The 17,954-nt window shown below is 40.0% G+C and overlaps 1 protein-coding gene and 1 long non-coding RNA gene across 4 annotated transcripts in view; both read right to left on the reverse strand.

The window, feature by feature from the left end:
- Positions 1-3,312, reverse strand: part of HMCN1 (hemicentin 1) — a 198,597-nt gene extending 195,285 nt beyond the window's left edge. The window contains exon 1 of the mRNA XM_054211475.1: positions 3,236-3,312. Within this exon, the coding sequence (XP_054067450.1) occupies positions 3,236-3,287 (52 nt within the window). The 5' untranslated portion in view covers positions 3,288-3,312. The remainder of the gene's footprint in view (positions 1-3,235) is intronic.
- Positions 3,313-5,301: 1,989 nt separating this feature from the next.
- The window catches only part of LOC128914394 (uncharacterized), an 85,322-nt gene continuing 72,669 nt past the window's right edge, over positions 5,302-17,954 (reverse strand). For all 3 annotated transcript variants that reach the window (XR_008468268.1, XR_008468267.1, XR_008468265.1), the window contains one exon: positions 5,302-5,377. This is a non-coding gene — a long non-coding RNA (uncharacterized LOC128914394). The remainder of the gene's footprint in view (positions 5,378-17,954) is intronic.

Genomic DNA, 17,954 nt, shown 5'->3' on the forward strand with positions numbered 1-17,954 from the left:
ACCCTGTTTTCAGGCCTTCATTGTTTTGTGAGATTCATGGCCTGGTCTGAAGTTTTCCAGATAAAATGTCTGCTTTGAGGTGTTCTTCAACCAAATCTTTTGGTGTTTCCAAGAGCTCCAGATAAGACCATCTGTATTCTTTCCTGAGTGGATTTTAAAAGTAGAACTAAGCAGAGCACAATTCAGAGAGCCAAACAGCACCCACAGTATGAAACCCTGGTAGCAGGAGCTCTGCATCCCAGATGGAAAGAATACAACCTCCCGAGTCAGCACAAGCGGACCGATGCCACCCGAATGATGGCTGCTGTTTGCTCACAGGGTAGACCCAGTGAAGAAGCCAACCCACGCTCCACAGAGAGGGACTCTGAGATCAGTGTTGGGTGAAGTGACACCATCATCCAGACTGCAGTGGTACCTCCAAGCGTACAGCCCTTGAGCCTGACCTCCTTGAATCAGCTGAGCAACCTTAGCAAGCAGTCCCTGTTATTAAGAGCACTTTGTTGAAAATTGAATTTCTTTAGTATGACTAAAACCTTCAAATTTAGTATTTCCTAAAAGGCTCTGCATTTGTTACTAGTCAGGTACTCCAGTCCCTCCAACTACAAATATGTCTTGCCACTCAGAATCGTGACTTGGATTTTCTCTTATTCGGGCACTATGAGAAGCAGGAAAAACGTCTGCTTGAACAACAACAACAAAAAAGCCAGAGTGAGGTACAGCCCTGCAGCTATAAAAGCTGGAGACCAGGAGCCACAGGTCGTCCTGTACACACCATACTTTCTGCCATGCATCATTTCATACTCTTGATTCCTTGTGTACAACAAATACCATTCAGCATCTTTACTGGGGTGCCACGATGCATATACACAACTACCCTTATCAGATCTGTGTTATTTCAGCACGCAGGTGTCCTTCAAAATGCATACTCTGATGCATTAAGGATCAGATTACATTAATTAGTACATTTGTAACACAATTACAAATGCTCAGACTTCAATAAAACGGAAACTAAAACAATGGACTTAAGTTTGCAATATAAAGCTCCGGATGAATAAAATAATCAGTTGTCAGACTCTACATTTGGTAAAAACCAATACCCACTCACTAAGATGCTGTGACATGCAGAAGCCAGACTCCTCCAAGCAGCTCAGCTGCCTCCATTTCTCTTACTCCCTGCACGCTTCATCAGCTGCTGAGTCTGATCAGAACTGAACTCAGGTCCTGGTATCCTTAAAAACTCTGTTCATATAATGTTTCCAGACTAACTAAAAGCAGGAGTTATCTGAAAAGTTATAAAACAATTTACGTTGGCAAGATTTCAAGCTCATTTCCCCAGACTCAAGAAATCTAATTGTTTGCATCAATACTCACAGCTGCAGCTGGTCTTCACAGTCCTTTCAGTCTTTTCAGCTTTACCTTTAAAAAACACATACTGAAGTCAGCAAGCTTGCCTGCTACTACAGTGGGTGTAAAATGAGGTCCCATATGGACCTCAGGAGGTTGATGCAGCATGGCAAACCCCGCCATGTACTACCAGCGTAGTGGTTAAAGCCAGCTATAAGCAGCAACAATAATTTTCCTATGGTCACTGGCTGCCTCGACCACTGGCAGAGCACAGCAATGGTTGCTGTCACTAGTTCAAGACCTCAGTCTGAAGTGAGATTTGCCAGTGCCGTGTCACAGGCTAAACTTCTCTTATAGAAGAGAGAAACTTGGTTTGAAGCCAAACCACAGTGGCATGTGAGACAAGGAAGCCCATTCTACTCTAACTCAGTAGAGCATCAAGTGACGCTTTGGTCATTGCCTGTGGTTTGTCTCTGGTCCAAGAGAGTTAGCTGCATATTTTCCTTACTTTGTATAACTTGATGACAGGCCCTTTCTGAAGAACCCCAGCAGATCTTTATAAGCTTACATCCTGAATAACTAACATTAGCTGAGCTGGGAGAACTAATTGTTCCTGCAACTACAGCTGCTGGCCTATGCACAAGAAAAGTTTCTGAGTTTCTGTAAGAAAACGGTCATGGCTATGCTTAAAAACATGAATTCCTATTTAAATGCTCCATTCTTGCCTTGTGGTTGTCTTCTCAAGTTATATTTACCGCCTGTCTTCAAGTTCCTGGGTCTAAGAGTCTAAAAGCAGAAGGTTTTCTGTTACGTAGGAAAGGGTTCAGAAAGAATGTTGATTACAGTTAAACATAAACAATAACTCACAACTGGCCTGAGCTGAAGCTCACTGAGATTAACAGGCTTCTTCCCATCAGTTTTCAGCCATCTTTGTATCAGACCATTGCTCTTTGTACAGGCAAGGTGATCGTATCCAGAATCAGCTGCTACTTCAGTACGAGAGGCTAAATGACAGACTTGAAGTAGCCTGATCAACTTTCTTATATCTCCTATTTGTGCACTTCAGTTCCATCATGAGGTTTTCTGAATCCACTGATTAGGATGCCATGTATATTGTCATATATAATAATGTAAGAGATGTAGGGAGTAGACTAGCAGGACTGCTGCTTCAATCCCTAGGTACACTGGCACAGCTCTGTGACTGCTTTTAACCTCTCTCTGTGCCCACTAATAAACAGGATCATTTTCATGAGTTTTAGAATCCAGTCAGTGAATACATAGAGACTTCTCCTCCCCAAGGCTTACAGACTAGCAGAAGTTGAGGGAAAACATCTTTTCCATGTCTGTCAGCTACATTTTTTTAAATTAAAGGGAATTTTAACAGCTAGAAAAAGGATTCTTACTTTTAAGAAAAGTCCCTACTGCTACTAAACTCTATTTTTTTTTTTTAAATCTAAGGGGCATGGTTTAATTACTGTCTATGGTACTTTTCAACTGTCTGTAAAAGACACATATTCTGTTTGCCCAGCCTTCCTGAGCTGTTGTAAAGATTTTTAAGATCTTCAAACTTTAATAACTTCAAATATAGATGTATGTATGTATAATAAAATTATTCATGGGATTGTAATGCAGCAGATCTTTCTGTAACACTTATTGAACACCAAGATAAAATTTATTGCTGCTTACTTATGTCAGTGGTAGCGACACAGGGGTTGTGAATTCCATTATGATCAGAGCTTCTCTACAGCCTTTTCCGGATTATTTCATTCATTCAAGTTACTATTTCTTGCAGTTAGGGAGTTTTTATTTCTGCATCTTTTGTTCTTGGGGAAGTATTTCTAAATCCACTTGTCAAAACTACACAAAATACATGACAGCAGAGAAATAGTACCTTCAGGAGTTGTCTTCTGACTGCGTGCGTACCCTTCACGAAAGAGCTCCATCTGATGGTTCGGGAGGGATCTCAACAGAAGAGGGAGAAAAATACGCCCTGTTATCTTGTGTTTCTTAAGCTTTCTTTCAGTATAACTACAGTAATTCTATTTGATTTTCAGCTGTTATTTCTTGCAAGATACTTTGCTTTTTCACGTGCTGTTTTTACTAAGAGAGGGTTTTTTTAAGGAACAGTATAAATGGGAGAAGATGAAAATACATTTCCTGGGGACAGGGGACAGAGATGGAGGAGGTTAGAATGAAAGAACAGGTTATGCTTAAAAGGGGTGGCCTCATGCACCGCGGTTCTGTTTGTCTGTCTCTTGGAAACCACATTTGGGACCCAGCATAGCATCTACAAAACCTATCCTGTGTCTTAGCTCTCTTCTACCGTCTGAGCTATTTTCCTGCAGTACTCCTCACCTGCTTTTCCCTTTGCCCCACCATAAAGTGATCTTTTCCACAGTTGGCGGCTGGCAGTCCTCATCTGCACTTATGAGATGCCTAATTGGGTGCAGATACAGGATCGCACAGCACATCAGCGTGGCCAGTCCAGACTGATGTCTCCATATTTGGCTAAAGGTTAAGCAAAGTACGTGTAGCAATGCAAAGGCATGCAAACAGCATCCTCCTCCTCCTTTCAATCTCCTTTAGCAACATGACAGAGAACCGAGTCACTGGCAGATGTGAACATTGTGTCTGGAGACTCCAAATGCCAAAATTTCTCAGTGACATTATTTTTCAGCAAAAAGTTCAGTGGAGCTTTCAGTCTGTGGCATCTCCCTGCACACTGTATGTTTTTAAGGATTCACAAAAGGCTATATAGCAAAGTAGGAAGACAACTGCAAAGCATACAGCTTGACTTTAAGTTGTTAAATTAAAGGATATTAACGGCGCTTATAGTTCAAAAGGCTGCACAAGTTCGCAGTACTAGCCACAAGGTGGAGACCTTTACAACAGATTAGTCCAAAACCTAATGGCTGCTGTGAACATGCCCTCCTGCTTATCAAAGCCTGGGGTTGGTAGCACCGGTATCTGCAAACTGTTTCTCCTGTAATGCTGGCGTTAGAGGTTAGCACAGCATGTGAGAAAGGCACTTTCCTGCCAAATGTCAGCTTCTAAAGGACATTCAGTGCCGCTAAGACTAATCCGACTGGCAGAGGAGAACCATTTCATTTGTGTTCAGAAACACATCTGTGTTGCTGGAATCCATATCTATTTTTTGACAGAGATTCTTAGTCAGAGATTGGTGTCTTGTGGCTGAAAGACTTGTTTTTATAGTATGTTATAGGTTCTCATTTCTATTCTTTTTCCCTTAATTAATTAAAAAAGCGCAGGGGAGGGAACAAGTGAATATAAACCAGAATTGTTAGCTAGAAACTCCTGCTTCCAAAGTAGATTCATTTTGTGGCTTTGAAAAAAATATTTAAACCTGTGTTTCTCCAACAGTAAAATAGAGACGATACTATACTTTGCTTTTTTATGGATTATTTTGAAGGAGTTTCACTTTTCCTTCAAGGTTTAGAAATTGGAATGATTAATATTGCTGTTTTCTGTACCAACTTTTTAACTAGAAGCAATAGGAGGTGCTGCAAGATGTCACCTCTGCCTGGTAGATAGGCAGCAATACACCAAGGGGTGCCTGACTATGGGCAAAACAAGTTTTGTGGAAGGTATTAAGTTGTTAACGCTCCTAACCTAAGATGGGCAAAAATATTCAGTATTGCAACAAGGTTAGTGAAATTCTGATTTGTCCCATATAGAGAAACCTAAAAGGAACAGCAACATTACCAAATGTGGTTTTTTGGTTTTGAGTTGTCGTCATCATTGAAGCCATTGACTGCCATTAACTACATTTTTAGTCAAAACTGTGAAGACGACCCACCCTGGGAACACCTGTGTGGTTCCAGAAAAGACAGTCCTACAAAAATGCCCATCCAGCTAAGAAAAAAATGCAAAAAAGCAATCACGAATTATAAAACCACTTTAACATTTGCGTCTCTTACATGTTTCTTGCATACTTACAAGTGATAAATCACAGGACACAAGTGCAGCCACTCCCTCTCGGAGACACAGTCCTTCCAAGTCATCTTGAAGGCACCTGCAGCAGAAAGCAATAATGTTCATTTCCATTCATTGTCTCAGATTTCCCAGCAGATAAATCAAAGGCTGTCATGTTCATTTTTAATCAAGCGAAATGCGCTCATAAACAGTAGTCCTGATATTCTATATTTTACAGCTTAAAATCTTGCCCTACAACTGTAGTAATACACACTTAATTGATAGAAAGTCTCTTGTGTCATTTAAAGGCACAAACCTTTCCCTAATGCTGAGTATTAAGGTAAGGTTTGGTTTATGTCTTGTGTTTACTTAGCTTAAGTGTTTTTCAACACAAAATATTCATTCTTATAAATCAGATTTGCATTCATTAACCTCCAAAAAAGTGCGTCTACAGACCTAGAGAGGGATATGAAACTAATATTTTCACTTTAGAGACAATGCAAAAACATGATGTCCATAGGAAAAGCAAGTCATAGCCAGCTTTTTTCACATTAACTTCTCTAACTTTCCTACATTGATACACAATCGTTATAAAAATTGCAAAGTATCAGACTCTTAATAGAAGTTGCATTAGATCTATATTCATAAGCGCACAACTCCTTACCCACTTGCTATGGAAAGCAAGGACTGTCTCCCAACTGTTTCCCTAGCAAGCAGAAAAGGAATGCAAAAATTCAGCCTAGCTCTGGAGGGGCATGTTTTGCATCAAAACCTAAACACTGTGTGAAGCTTACGTGAGGCATGGCCTTCATAAAGTATTCAATGACTGGCTCATCTGGAATGCCTCAATTTTGCGGATGTCTCTACGGAATCTGCTTGAAAGATGCAAAAGCTGTGTGAGACAGAGTGAGTCAACGTGCCGTCTGCTTGTGCATACGTTGTCTAGAGCAAACACAACCCACTGAGAAAGGCAGTTTCTAGTACTGCTATTTGACATTTTACAACATAAGATGACGTGTTGATACTATAGTTTTTGGATTCTTGAGCTTTCTTGTGGGTTTTGTACATCCACTCCCCATGTACAATGTCTTCTTTTCTTACAGAAATGTTAACAAAAATGAATAGGAAAGCTGTTAAAAAGGAAATAACGGGTGGCCATATACAAAGCTGCTGGTGTCATTAGGCAGGTGGTCTTCTGTGCTGGGTAAAGTATTATTTTCTTGAATGCTGGGTATATACATTTAATAAACCAAAGGCAAACCTTACTCCACAAAAGCCTGTCTTACAGGCACATGTTTCCACACAACTAATTCATATCTCTTTACAATTAGTTTTACGTGCAACACAATTTTGTGTTCTAAACACACAGTGTATCTTTCTCAAGATCTGGTTTCATACACACACCACATATTGAAATCAGAACCTGATAAGGTCATGAGCTTTAGCACATACAAGGCTTAGTGTTTATTTTAATCAAAGGAGCAAAATACTGCATAATATTAGACAGAAGCACAAAAGAAACTGAACGGGGATAATAAATGTGTCTTGGAGGCCAGATGTACAGCAAATTACAAATTGTTTAGGTGAGGTTGAATTAGACCTTGCAAATAAAATGAAAATGAAAGATTTAAAATAAAAGTTTTACAATAAACAGCCATAAAAATAACGATATGAAAACAGTTGTTAAAGGAAATACAGGCCTGTTCTATCACTGCTTCTCAACCTGTGGTCCATTAGTGGTCCCCAGGATATCAGCAGGTAGTCTCAAAATGGCTACACAGGAAAACAAACTTACGTATATGTTCCCACACTTGTAAGCAAACAAACAAGGAAAACAGAGGAACAAATGGAACCATTTAGGCTGATTTTTAGATGGTTAACCCAAAAATACAGCATGAACTGCATTCATATGTTTGGGTGTTCCCCCAAAAGGTGAAGTAGTTCCTTTCAAAAGATGGAGAGTCTCTTTCTGCCGTGCAACAAGGATGAAACTGAGGTTAAATGTGATATAGATATAGCCCCCAAAAGTCAATGAATAGGAATAGAGTGATGACATAGATGGAGTGAAGATGCAGTAAATTTATAGGACTGGAGAGGATCACAGTATCTCCAGAAAGAACTGGATGGCTCAGGATGTTACAGTAGAAATGAAATTACTAAGTCATGCACACATGCTTGAGGAGCAGTTACAAAAGTTCCAGCTATAAATTTTCAGCTGGAAATATGAAAGAAGTAAAGAAGAAGTGTATTTGAATGTATTCATCTGAAATAAGATGTCTATAAATTGCTAATGTGATGCAATAAAAAAAAAAAAGAAAAAGGCAAGAGGACTTTTTTTTTTTTACAATGAGAACAATCAGACAACAGTTATTGGAATGAAAAAAAGGATAAAAAATGAGAATAATTATTGGAATAATCTCTTCAGGCAAGTGGTGGATACCCCAACGTTGGACACTTTCAAGATTCAGCTGGACAGGGTGCTGGGCCATCTTGTCTAGGCTGGGCTTTTGCCAAGAAAGGTTGGACCAGATGATTCTTCAGGTCCCTTCCGACCTGGATCCTGTGATTCTATGGCTTTATGTAAGCCAGCCGTTGGCATGTTAGAAGCAGCTTTCCATTAAAACCACAGAAGTACTAGTACCATCGTACTGATTCTGCAAGACTTCTCTTGTACACAATTTTGATCATATAAACCTACAAAAAAGTGTTCCACATGAAAGCAAGTGCAGAGGAAGGCTTCCAGAAAGATCACAAAAGGAGTCAGCTTATTTACGTTGGAAAAATGAGTAAAAAAAAAGAAAAAACAAAACATGCAGAAAGCCAACCAGCTGGTCCCAGGTAAGTACGAGTGGGTATTAAACTCAACTCTGAGCTGGTCACTCAGTGGACAGATGGAATTTTTAGCTCTCCAGGTAATTTCTGGAATAGTTTTTCTTAAAGTTTATGCCCCAACTTACAAGAAACAGATTAATCTGAACACCAAAAAAATCCACAGACTGCTCTTGCATGTTGCCAGATGCAGAACTACTGGACTGAAGGAAAGAAATCCTTCTTTAGGATAGGACATAAGACGACAGGTGATGATAGGAGTAAAAAAAAGATTCATTTAAAAAGAGTCTTGGCATAGATATGGATATGTTTATGCCTAAACCAGAAAAGAACATTTGATTTCTTTCTGACTCACCGAGTATGGATATTAGCCCAATATCCAAGCTTCAGATTCCCCCCTTGTGAAGTTCCTTTCAAAACAAATCTATATAGCCTGAACAAGACAAGTGTCACATGTTGTGGACATCTGGACTGGAAGGCAAGGCATGGACACACGACTCAAACCTGTAGACTTCAACCATTTCAGCAAAAGGAGAATTTCTGTAGCATAGGTTTTACCCAGTGTACACAAGAGCCCAGGAGGAGATATCCCCCACTCACTCAGAATCAGTGTCAGGAGACCATATTCAGATGAGAGAGTTTTCCTTGCACAGACACTGTAACATACAACAACGAAAAAAATGTTTTTATGCTCAGTTCTCCATTGCTAGGTTCTGCCAGTTAGAATATTTAAGGCATTTTCAACTTTACTGCAAGAAGCATGAACACTTGTATATCTCACTATGAATTTATCAGGTTAAACATAATGGACACAGAGTAAAACAGCATACCCTTTTCTGACTATCTTTTATTCTCAAAAATGTTTCAATAGGAAAAAATATTCCAGGAATTACCTTAAAGATCTCCACTGCAAGAGTGAAATAACCTGGCAAGAGCAATGGCCTGCCATATGACTTAAGCATCACTGGGATTAGATATTAAGTATGAATAATTACAACCATACAGCTTTCCTCTTTATTACCCACATACCTTCCTTATGCAACACAAATCTAAATAAATCTGAAAACAGTGACTCATACCCATCTACTGTGCACTAAATCCAATGGTATGTAACCCCATTGTTCAAATGTTAATAATTCCTCTCAGAGCTATCTTTTGTTCCTCTGCTTTGTCAGTCAACCCACTTTAATACCCACAGAGGCTGTTAAATCTATAAAGCTTCTGAATTTTGCATGGCTCATCTTGTTACAAAAGCTTATTACACAACATAGCATTTCTTTTCACGGTACACACTCATCAAGGACATACACATTGCTGCTTTGTCAAAGCAGGAGCATCTAGCTGCTCTAACCAAAGGATATGTTCAAGTTAACAAGGTACGTGTTCGCTGGCCGCAGCTGGTACCCGGGCATTTCGCTACAGTCAGCTGCCGTGTATCATGTACTTTTGCGACTTGGATTGCCTAAGAAAGATTATTTTCTTTGCAAAGCATTAGCATGTGATTTACTGTTAATCTTATCGATCTACATAGCCATCTTTTTGGTAAGGACAGACCTAAAAACTGACCCAGCACTGTAAAAACAAGTGACCCCTTCTGATAAAAACTTATTTTGTGAAGCATTTCCTAGGACAGACTACAGGATACCAGCTGAAGTTCAAGATTTCTGCATACTGTTCTCAACCCTGGGCAAGACATTTAACCCCTTTGTGACACAGGTTATTTACCACTTTGCTGAGGATGGCAAAAGCAACTTGAAATTTTAAGTAGTATTTTCAAGGTACCCCAGAAACAAAGTCTACAGTCTTACGTCTCCAAGCAAATGCCAATTAAGTAATTCAGTAATGAGGTTCCAGGTACCACATTCCCCTAAATAGAACCCATGACACATGAGAGGTTGGAACTACTGGGTTTGCTCAGCCTTATGAGAAGTCTAAGGGAAGATGTCCACAACCACCTCATGGGAAAGTGTAGCGACGATAAAGCCAGACTTTCTTGGAAGCGCACAGCGACATGGCAAGAGGCAACAGACACAAGTTGGAACACAAGAAATTCCAGTCATAGAATCATAAAATCATTTAGGTTGGAAAAGACCCTTGGGATCATTGAGTCCAACCATCAACTCCACTCTACAAAGTTCTCCCTTACACCATATCCCTTAACACCACATCTAAACGAGTCTTAAACACATTCAGGGTATAACAAAGTCTTTTTCACAATGAAGGTGGCCAAAAAATGTCCAGAGTGCATGAAATCCCCATTAGTAGAGATAATCAGACCGAGACTGGAAGAGGCCTGGAGTACGCAGATCTAATTGGATCTTCTTTGAGCAGGAGGGTTTAATCTAGACGGACTCCAGAGGTCCCTTCCAGTGTGAATTATTCTGTGCTTCAATGACAATTATGCCTTTTTTCTTAGATGAAGATTCCAGGAACCAGAAGAGCAGGAAAAGGTAGTTTGTGCTAACATACCCCCTCCCTCCTGTCCCCAAGCCTTTTTCCGATGTTTTTGCCAAATGCCAAACTCAGCCTTCTCCAGGAACACCTCCAAGGTAACTTCAACTTTTCTACTTTATCAGCGATTAATTCATTACCTGTTGAATAGCATAGTTTGTTTTTCCACTTCATATCATCAGATAATACTCTGAATATAAAGTTAAGTGGGAAGACTTTTTTTGCAAACAACCCAAATGAAAGCTGTAGGCCCAAGGATGCTCATACTCTCATGATCTCCAAATACAGTACTAAATTTTGTAAGCCGAGCCATTCAGTCTTCATACACTGGAATTATGCAAGTTTCTGGCAAGAAGTCCGAACTCACACACTTTTACTGTATGCATTTTAGGTGTTATTTGCCAGTAGAGGTGTTTTAATCACCTTTTGAACCTGGTTAAAGAATAACTAAAATGATAAAAAAAAGATTCACTCCATTAAACACAAGAGAAGACAGACTTTTTCATTTGCTTGGATTAAGGTGCACGGCTTCTTTCATTTCCTAACAGTGAAACTGCTTTCAGATGATACATTTCCATTACAATTATATCCATTCTCTCTCTCTTTCCAGAAATTTTATCAATTATATAACTTGTTTCATTTAGAGATCTCAAAGCACATTTTATTCCTGAGGATACTGAACAAAAAAAAAAAAAAAGCGCTCAAAGAACTTGCCAAAGTCACAATTTGCAGTTCATTGTTAAAACAGAGCTGGGTACATCTAAATCCTTGCCACTCAGCCCACTCCTCCTCTTACACAAGTACCTGCCTCAACAGGCACTGAAAACTTTGGTTGATGTGAAACGCAAGGTGGAATACGAGCAAACCTTCTCAGTTTGCAAGGGGCCATGCAGCTTCCCAGGCTGCAGTCTCAGCAAACATTAATGTTACTCCATTTTAGCGGAGCAGCTTTGCTCCTGCTTCTCTGCACTGGAAGCGTTCTTGCCTTCTCTTCTCATCTGGAGGCACAATGTTTCCCAAAAATTATCCCTGGGGATGTATCCTTTCACAGCCTGCTTACGCCACTGCTAAGGTCAAAATTTGGTTTGTATCTCTTTACAAAAGTAGTACACTGAGAAATGCTGCGTATCTAGAAATGTAAAGTAGTAAATAGTTCTTGCTTAAACAAATGGAAGAGAAACTCACTGAAATTCAAGCAATTGTGAAAACACAGAACCCATCACCGGCAGCTAATAAAGACTATTAGAGTATCTGCACTTCTACACTCAAAACAGAATTACAAGTATTAAGGAAGATAAAGAACTGTCTACGTTCCCAAAAGTTCAAAAATCCTTTTCATTCCAAAAAGAGATAAATTTCTCACACATATCTACATCACGAGCTCTGCATACGGACAGGACACAGCTCTGCTTTCCATGATCATCAACATGTCTAGTGAATTTTTTTTTCCCCATTTGCACCAGGTCATTAAAACAAGAGACAAAAAACATTGAGGGCAAACATGGGGCGGGGGGGGGAACTTAACAGAGAAGTTTCCTCTCTCCAGTTTCTGTTTTCTTCTCCGCACTTACAGCTATTTTGCCTGAGGTTAAATGCTATTTGAATAATTTAACTTAGTTTTATAGGAAGATGGGCTCACAATTCAATTTTTACACCCTTCCCACTCCCCCCCCCCTCCCCAATTACTTTAGATCTCCTGTTAAAAGGTACTATCTTGATAGTTCCAGATGATAAAGTTGTACCACGGACACAGCAAGTCAAGCTGAAACACAGACTTTCTCCATGCTAACGCTACTGTACATCCTCTCCAAGATGAATGAACCAAGCAGGCATGGATTTAATGGAGGAGAATGAGGAATGGAGGCAGAGGCGAGGGAAAAAAAGCGGGGTCCTTCTAGTAAAACTGGCCTTCTCAGCACCAAAAGGGTTCTGCCATCTTTGTCTATCTGGCAGTGTACTGTGACTCCAGTTCTTCCTCAAGTGAGAAGGTGTTAACAGACGGGAACGCAGGCTGTCAAAACATGGAAATAGGTCAGCCCTCAATCCTATTTCTTTTAGTTACCAATACTAGAATCCACAAAGTCCTACTGTTCCCTGCAAAATCCTCGTGCCCAGTGATGAACTTGGCCAATTAAAGAAGAAATACCTTCCTGACTCCACCTAGGGACAAGGTTTGAAGCAGCAGAATATATAACTGCTCATTTCTTCCCAGCTAACTGCAAAGTAAGCTTAGGAAACGTTTCCTGCCACATAGGAAACAATCTGCTGGCAGCACGTATGCCTGTGTGTTAGTGCGCTGTACGAAGATCTATTGTTTTGCATGTCAGTATGTTTGTACATAAATATTAATGAAATAGAGGCCAAACAGGAACCGAACGCTCTCTGGGAACTGCTCCTTCATGGCATACCCAGGGAAGCAGGGAATGAAACATTCAGCAACTGTGCAAAAACTGCTGAAAAACAAACCCAACTATCTTCTATTGTGCCTATCTTTTGTATAAAATAACTCTGAGAAACTGAACAAGGGTGTTTATGCTGCTCTCAAGTGGGGTTTCTTGTTGTTGTTTTTGGAGGGTTTTTTGTTCGGGTTTAAACTCTAACCTGATTTAAATAACAAGAACCATCCGAAAACTTATTCTCCTTGAGGAATGTATAAAGGAAATTTGCCTTTGAATATCTGGGAAATTCACTGGCACAATTTAGGCTCTTTCAGCAAATATTTAGGAAATATTTTACAAAGTAACTCTATAAGCTTTTTGTATTGCAGTCTTCTCATTATTTTCTTAAGGAGAAGCAACTATATATCAACAGGCAGTATTTACAGGGGAAACCATATTTCTTCTGTGCAGTGAGACTGTTCTGCTGTGTGGTGGCCATTTTAAGGCGACATGAAATTTTTTGTCATTTGCATTGGACAAGTGTTGGAGCTCCAAAGTGACTGGATTTTACACACTACACAGACCAGCTTTGCCAAACTCCTCCACTTTGCTGTTCCATCTTTTATTCGCGTTTCCCATCGCCGGCCTGTATGTGTGCTACCGACAGCGGCATGCACAGACAAATCTGATCTGTGTTCGGGCAGGCATTGGTACAACTGGCTGAGAAACCACAGGAGCACATCTATTAGCCCTGGATGTCCAGGCATCTCTTGGGCATGAGGGTCTTTCTCAAACATATAGCTGCTACCTTTACAGCAGAACATTAAACACACAGATGCTATTATTTAGAAGGGACTCCGTTTGCCATACCTCAGAGAGGAAAAATGTGCTTTCTAGGGATTAAAAGAATTCACTTATTAAAAAAAAAAAAAAAACACTTCCTAAAGGGGAAGTGGGTTTTGTGGTTATTATTTTATTTCTAAAAGGATTATCAAAATGATGAAATGCTGAAGCTCTGATTTTGAGAGTGGCGAACTCGCTGAACATAAGGCCCTTTCTGAGGTTTCTGGATGAAGCTACCTTTTAAAAAAAAAAATCTTTCTATAGTTCTTGCTGTTACTAGAAATTTTGTAACTATGACAACACCATACCATCTGTATAACAGGATCCTGTTATAGTATCCATCTGGTAAGTAAAGGATTACTTCATCAAATCTTACATTTTAAAATCTATGCAAGTGGGAAATGTGGTTTGAATGGAAGGACGCAAGACAGCAGAAGAGATGAAGAGTTCCTCGATCAACATACGCTAAGGTTTTGAGATGGTTAAATGGTTAAAAGCAAGCCATTACTTCATCTTTTGTTACATTACACCTCCCTCCTGTCTGAACCTCCTGCTGGCAGGTCTGCCAACAGCTTAACACCAAGCTGTGGTTTCAAAGAGCTGATAGGCAACACTTAAAGTAACAACAAAGCAGATGCGGGAAAATGCTATGCTTTAAATATTATGTTATTAACTCTTTTGCATGAAACACAGAAACCTGAATTCCGGCTTTGCCATTTTTTTCTATTCCCATTTATTGCTTGAAAGATCAGGCTAATACTTATACAAAGGATTCATTAGTGAATTTTACAAGTGGATGAAAGCACCCAGAACAAGGAAAGGAATTTATTATGCTTTGAAGAGAAAGTCATGGGGCGGGGGGAAGTGCAGCAGAGAGAGCGCGAGTGTGCGAAGCAGTTTTAAAGACAGACAATCCAGTGACTGTTTGTATTACTTCTGTGGAATTAAAATTAATTTTTAACATTTCTCAAAGAAAAATGAGATAGGCACTATCCAAGCAGCAGGAAGGTTTAAATCTGCCACGTATTTGACTATTAGTCCACCTCTCATAGGAGAGAGAAAGAGTGAACATCCATGAGAGAGGAAAAGATAAATAAATCAAGGAAAACTGAAAAAAAACCAAACCCAAAACTTTCAGAGAACACCATAGACTAGTGACAGCACTGAAGCAACACCACTATCTCCCGAGGCTTATGTGCAAACCAGGATCAGCAAACAGCACTGTTCAGGGGCACACAGAAGTGAGACAGGTCAAACGCACCCCAATGACAAAGGGGAGTCGATCTGGAAGGCTTGGCAGCTTTCCCAGCCTACTGTTTCAGGATCTTCAACCCAAATTCACCTGAAAATTCAAGTCTGAGTGAATGTCAGAATTCCACAGGTTGATTCTCTCTCAAACACATAGGTTGAAAAAATAATACATTTCTACTAGCCAAGCTACTTGGGAGTTGTAGCCTCATCAGCTGGTACACACTTAGCACCTTCTATCCCAATTTTTTTACTGACATTATTAGGAATGTTTTTCATGCAGATACAGTGTCATAAATCTCCATTTTAACAAGAAGAGAACTTTAGTTTCAAACCTTAATTAAACACATCTTTTATATAGCCTGCCTCAAAAATATTTTTGTTCCCGAAAATTTTATAAAGAGAACGTCTTCCCTGTAGGAATAGTTCCCCGCCATCTGCTGTTCTTTGTAAAGTGAAGGAGGTGAGGGAGAAGAATAAAAAAATTGCTTGACCTGGATAAAACTTTCTGTCACAAAAATCCTGGTGCCTAAAGGCATGTTCTCCACAGTTCTCTATTGCAGGAGCGGATGAGTTAGTGCTTTAAGAGCAGAAATGACGCAGTGTTACTTCCAAGGTAGACTCAGGACCCTATTCATGAACAAACTCTGCTGTCGAGGTACATTCTTTTCACAGTTTTCATGCACAGATGTTAAATTGAGTGTCACACCTGTTCTTCAATCTTAAAAAGTAAATATATACAGACTTCTCAAAGTTTTCTGGTAGAAGGAATACTATCAGTTTTGTGGGATACAGCAGCTGCAGTAATAGATAAAAATAATTCATTGGTGCCATAAAGTTGCCTTCTCTGGTTTTCTCATTGAAAAGCACTGAAACATTGCCTTTCATTTGGGACAATGGGTTGAGTACACCTCCTCTCTTGGCTGCCTCCTCTTGTTTTCTCCAGCTGTGTACCATAAACATTTTACATAATTGGTCATTCAGGGAAAGGAAGATATAGGCCTACTTAATTTCCTTTTAACTCACCTCCTGATTAAGAAAGGCATCAAAAAGGCGGCTTGCCCAGTATGAATTAACAGTGTTTTATGTGTATTAAAATGTTTAATCTACCACACAAGAGTTCCACAAGGAACTCTTATCTCTGAGCTGTTTGCACCTTGCCTTCTCCCCTAGCATCCCTTGCTCATTCATCCTGCTGTCTGCCTGGAATTTGAAGAGATGTATTTGTAGCGATGATTTTAGAAGGAAGGCAGTGACAAGAGAAGAGGAGCCTCTCCCGCTGCTGGCATCAAGCAACTTACTTCAGCGTCAGAGAAGGAGATAAACTCTGTTTAACATTCCCATTCCCTGGAAAGATCGTGAGATTATTTAGATGATGTCTGGACAGTGCTTTGAACATTTAGAAGAGACACATAATGCTAAGCATTATGATGAATAGTCTTCCCTTTTTTTTTAATACCCTAATTTCCAAATACAGGCAGCCAAAATAGAGTTGAATATGCCAGCAATGCTGGTGTAAATCCCTGGCATTACACATCAATATGCTCTTTCATGTGAAATTAAAACCTCCTCTTTGAACATTAGCAGAAACAAAAGACGGGCACTCAAATAGTCAAAAGAAAAACAGAAAATGGGAAGAGAGGCCATAGGAACAAATTGGATCGAGTTAACCTGTCTGCTCAACTCTAACCAAAGGGCAGCTGAAGAAAAACATTTTCTGCTCAGCTGCTATCATGTTAGCCACAAAATATCCCATGAGGCTTACCAGCAGGCCCTCACCAATCCCACGTGAAGTTTGATGCTCATCATTCATTGCATGCACTTTCTATAGGATGTCTTCCACCTAAAAATCCAGTGCTAAAACATTCCACGGCTTGCCCTTATATAGCTCTCCTGGAGTGACCTGGGAGAAATCACCTTTCTTCTGCATTCCCCATACACAAAACCAGCTTGAAAAAGCAGTTCAAAGTTTCAGACTAAAAGGTATCATAGAAACATTACCAATATCAAAATGAAATACTCAATTTCTTATTGGTTTTAATGAAACGCTGTCCTGAATCCCATACCCATTGACACGCAAACCACTTTGACTTGAGTTTAGCACTGTTTCCGCTTATACCCAGCTGATTTAGCCAGTACGTAGGCCAGATAACACTTTCACTTGGCCTAAAAACCTACCCGTTTTGCAAAGTCAATGAAGTGTTGATAGTCCTCAATTGTAGTCTGGTTTATAGTTGTTCTTGTGTACCCAGGAAAAAAGAGGAAATTTCATTTGAAATGGACCTCTCCGTCCATCAAATTCAGTCTCCTTTTGCCACGAACAGTATTTCTACATAATCGTTATATAAACCCTTTCACAATGCACCAAGATCCCCCGCTCCTCCTACTAGAAAACCTAAGAACCTCATTACTCTGTTTAGAAGCCCCCATCCAATTTCCAGCTTATGCTTGGACAATTCATATCCTTTTGTTCTTATGTTGACATCTGCCTTTAGCTTTATAGCTTTTCCCCCTGCTGGTACATACCCCTGCCAGCTCTATCTGTATATAGGAATGATCCCGTGTACTCCCACAAGTCCCTGGGAAAGCACCAAAGGGCTGCTCAGCTCCTTGGAACAAGAAGAACTACAAAGTAAATCCATTAGCTCCAGAGACCAAAACAGACAAAGGCAGGAAAGACACCGTTACCGAGTCTTGCTGTATGGGTACCTGGGACCCGCTGGTGCCACATGGGCATGGTACAGGATTCACCCAACCTTCATCTGTCTTGTTAATGTTGAATCTGCTTGAACCCCTAAAATACTTTTCTCCCTTTTCTGCCAGGGTTATGCCAGGCATAAAGAAACACCTTGTTGCTGCTGCTGCCTGTGCTTCAGAAGTGGAATTTGCAGGGCAGACAATGCTGTTGGCACTCCAGCAAGCCTTCAC

This window comes from Rissa tridactyla, chromosome 8, assembly GCF_028500815.1.
Source record: "Rissa tridactyla isolate bRisTri1 chromosome 8, bRisTri1.patW.cur.20221130, whole genome shotgun sequence".
Lineage (NCBI taxonomy): Eukaryota > Metazoa > Chordata > Aves > Charadriiformes > Laridae > Rissa > Rissa tridactyla.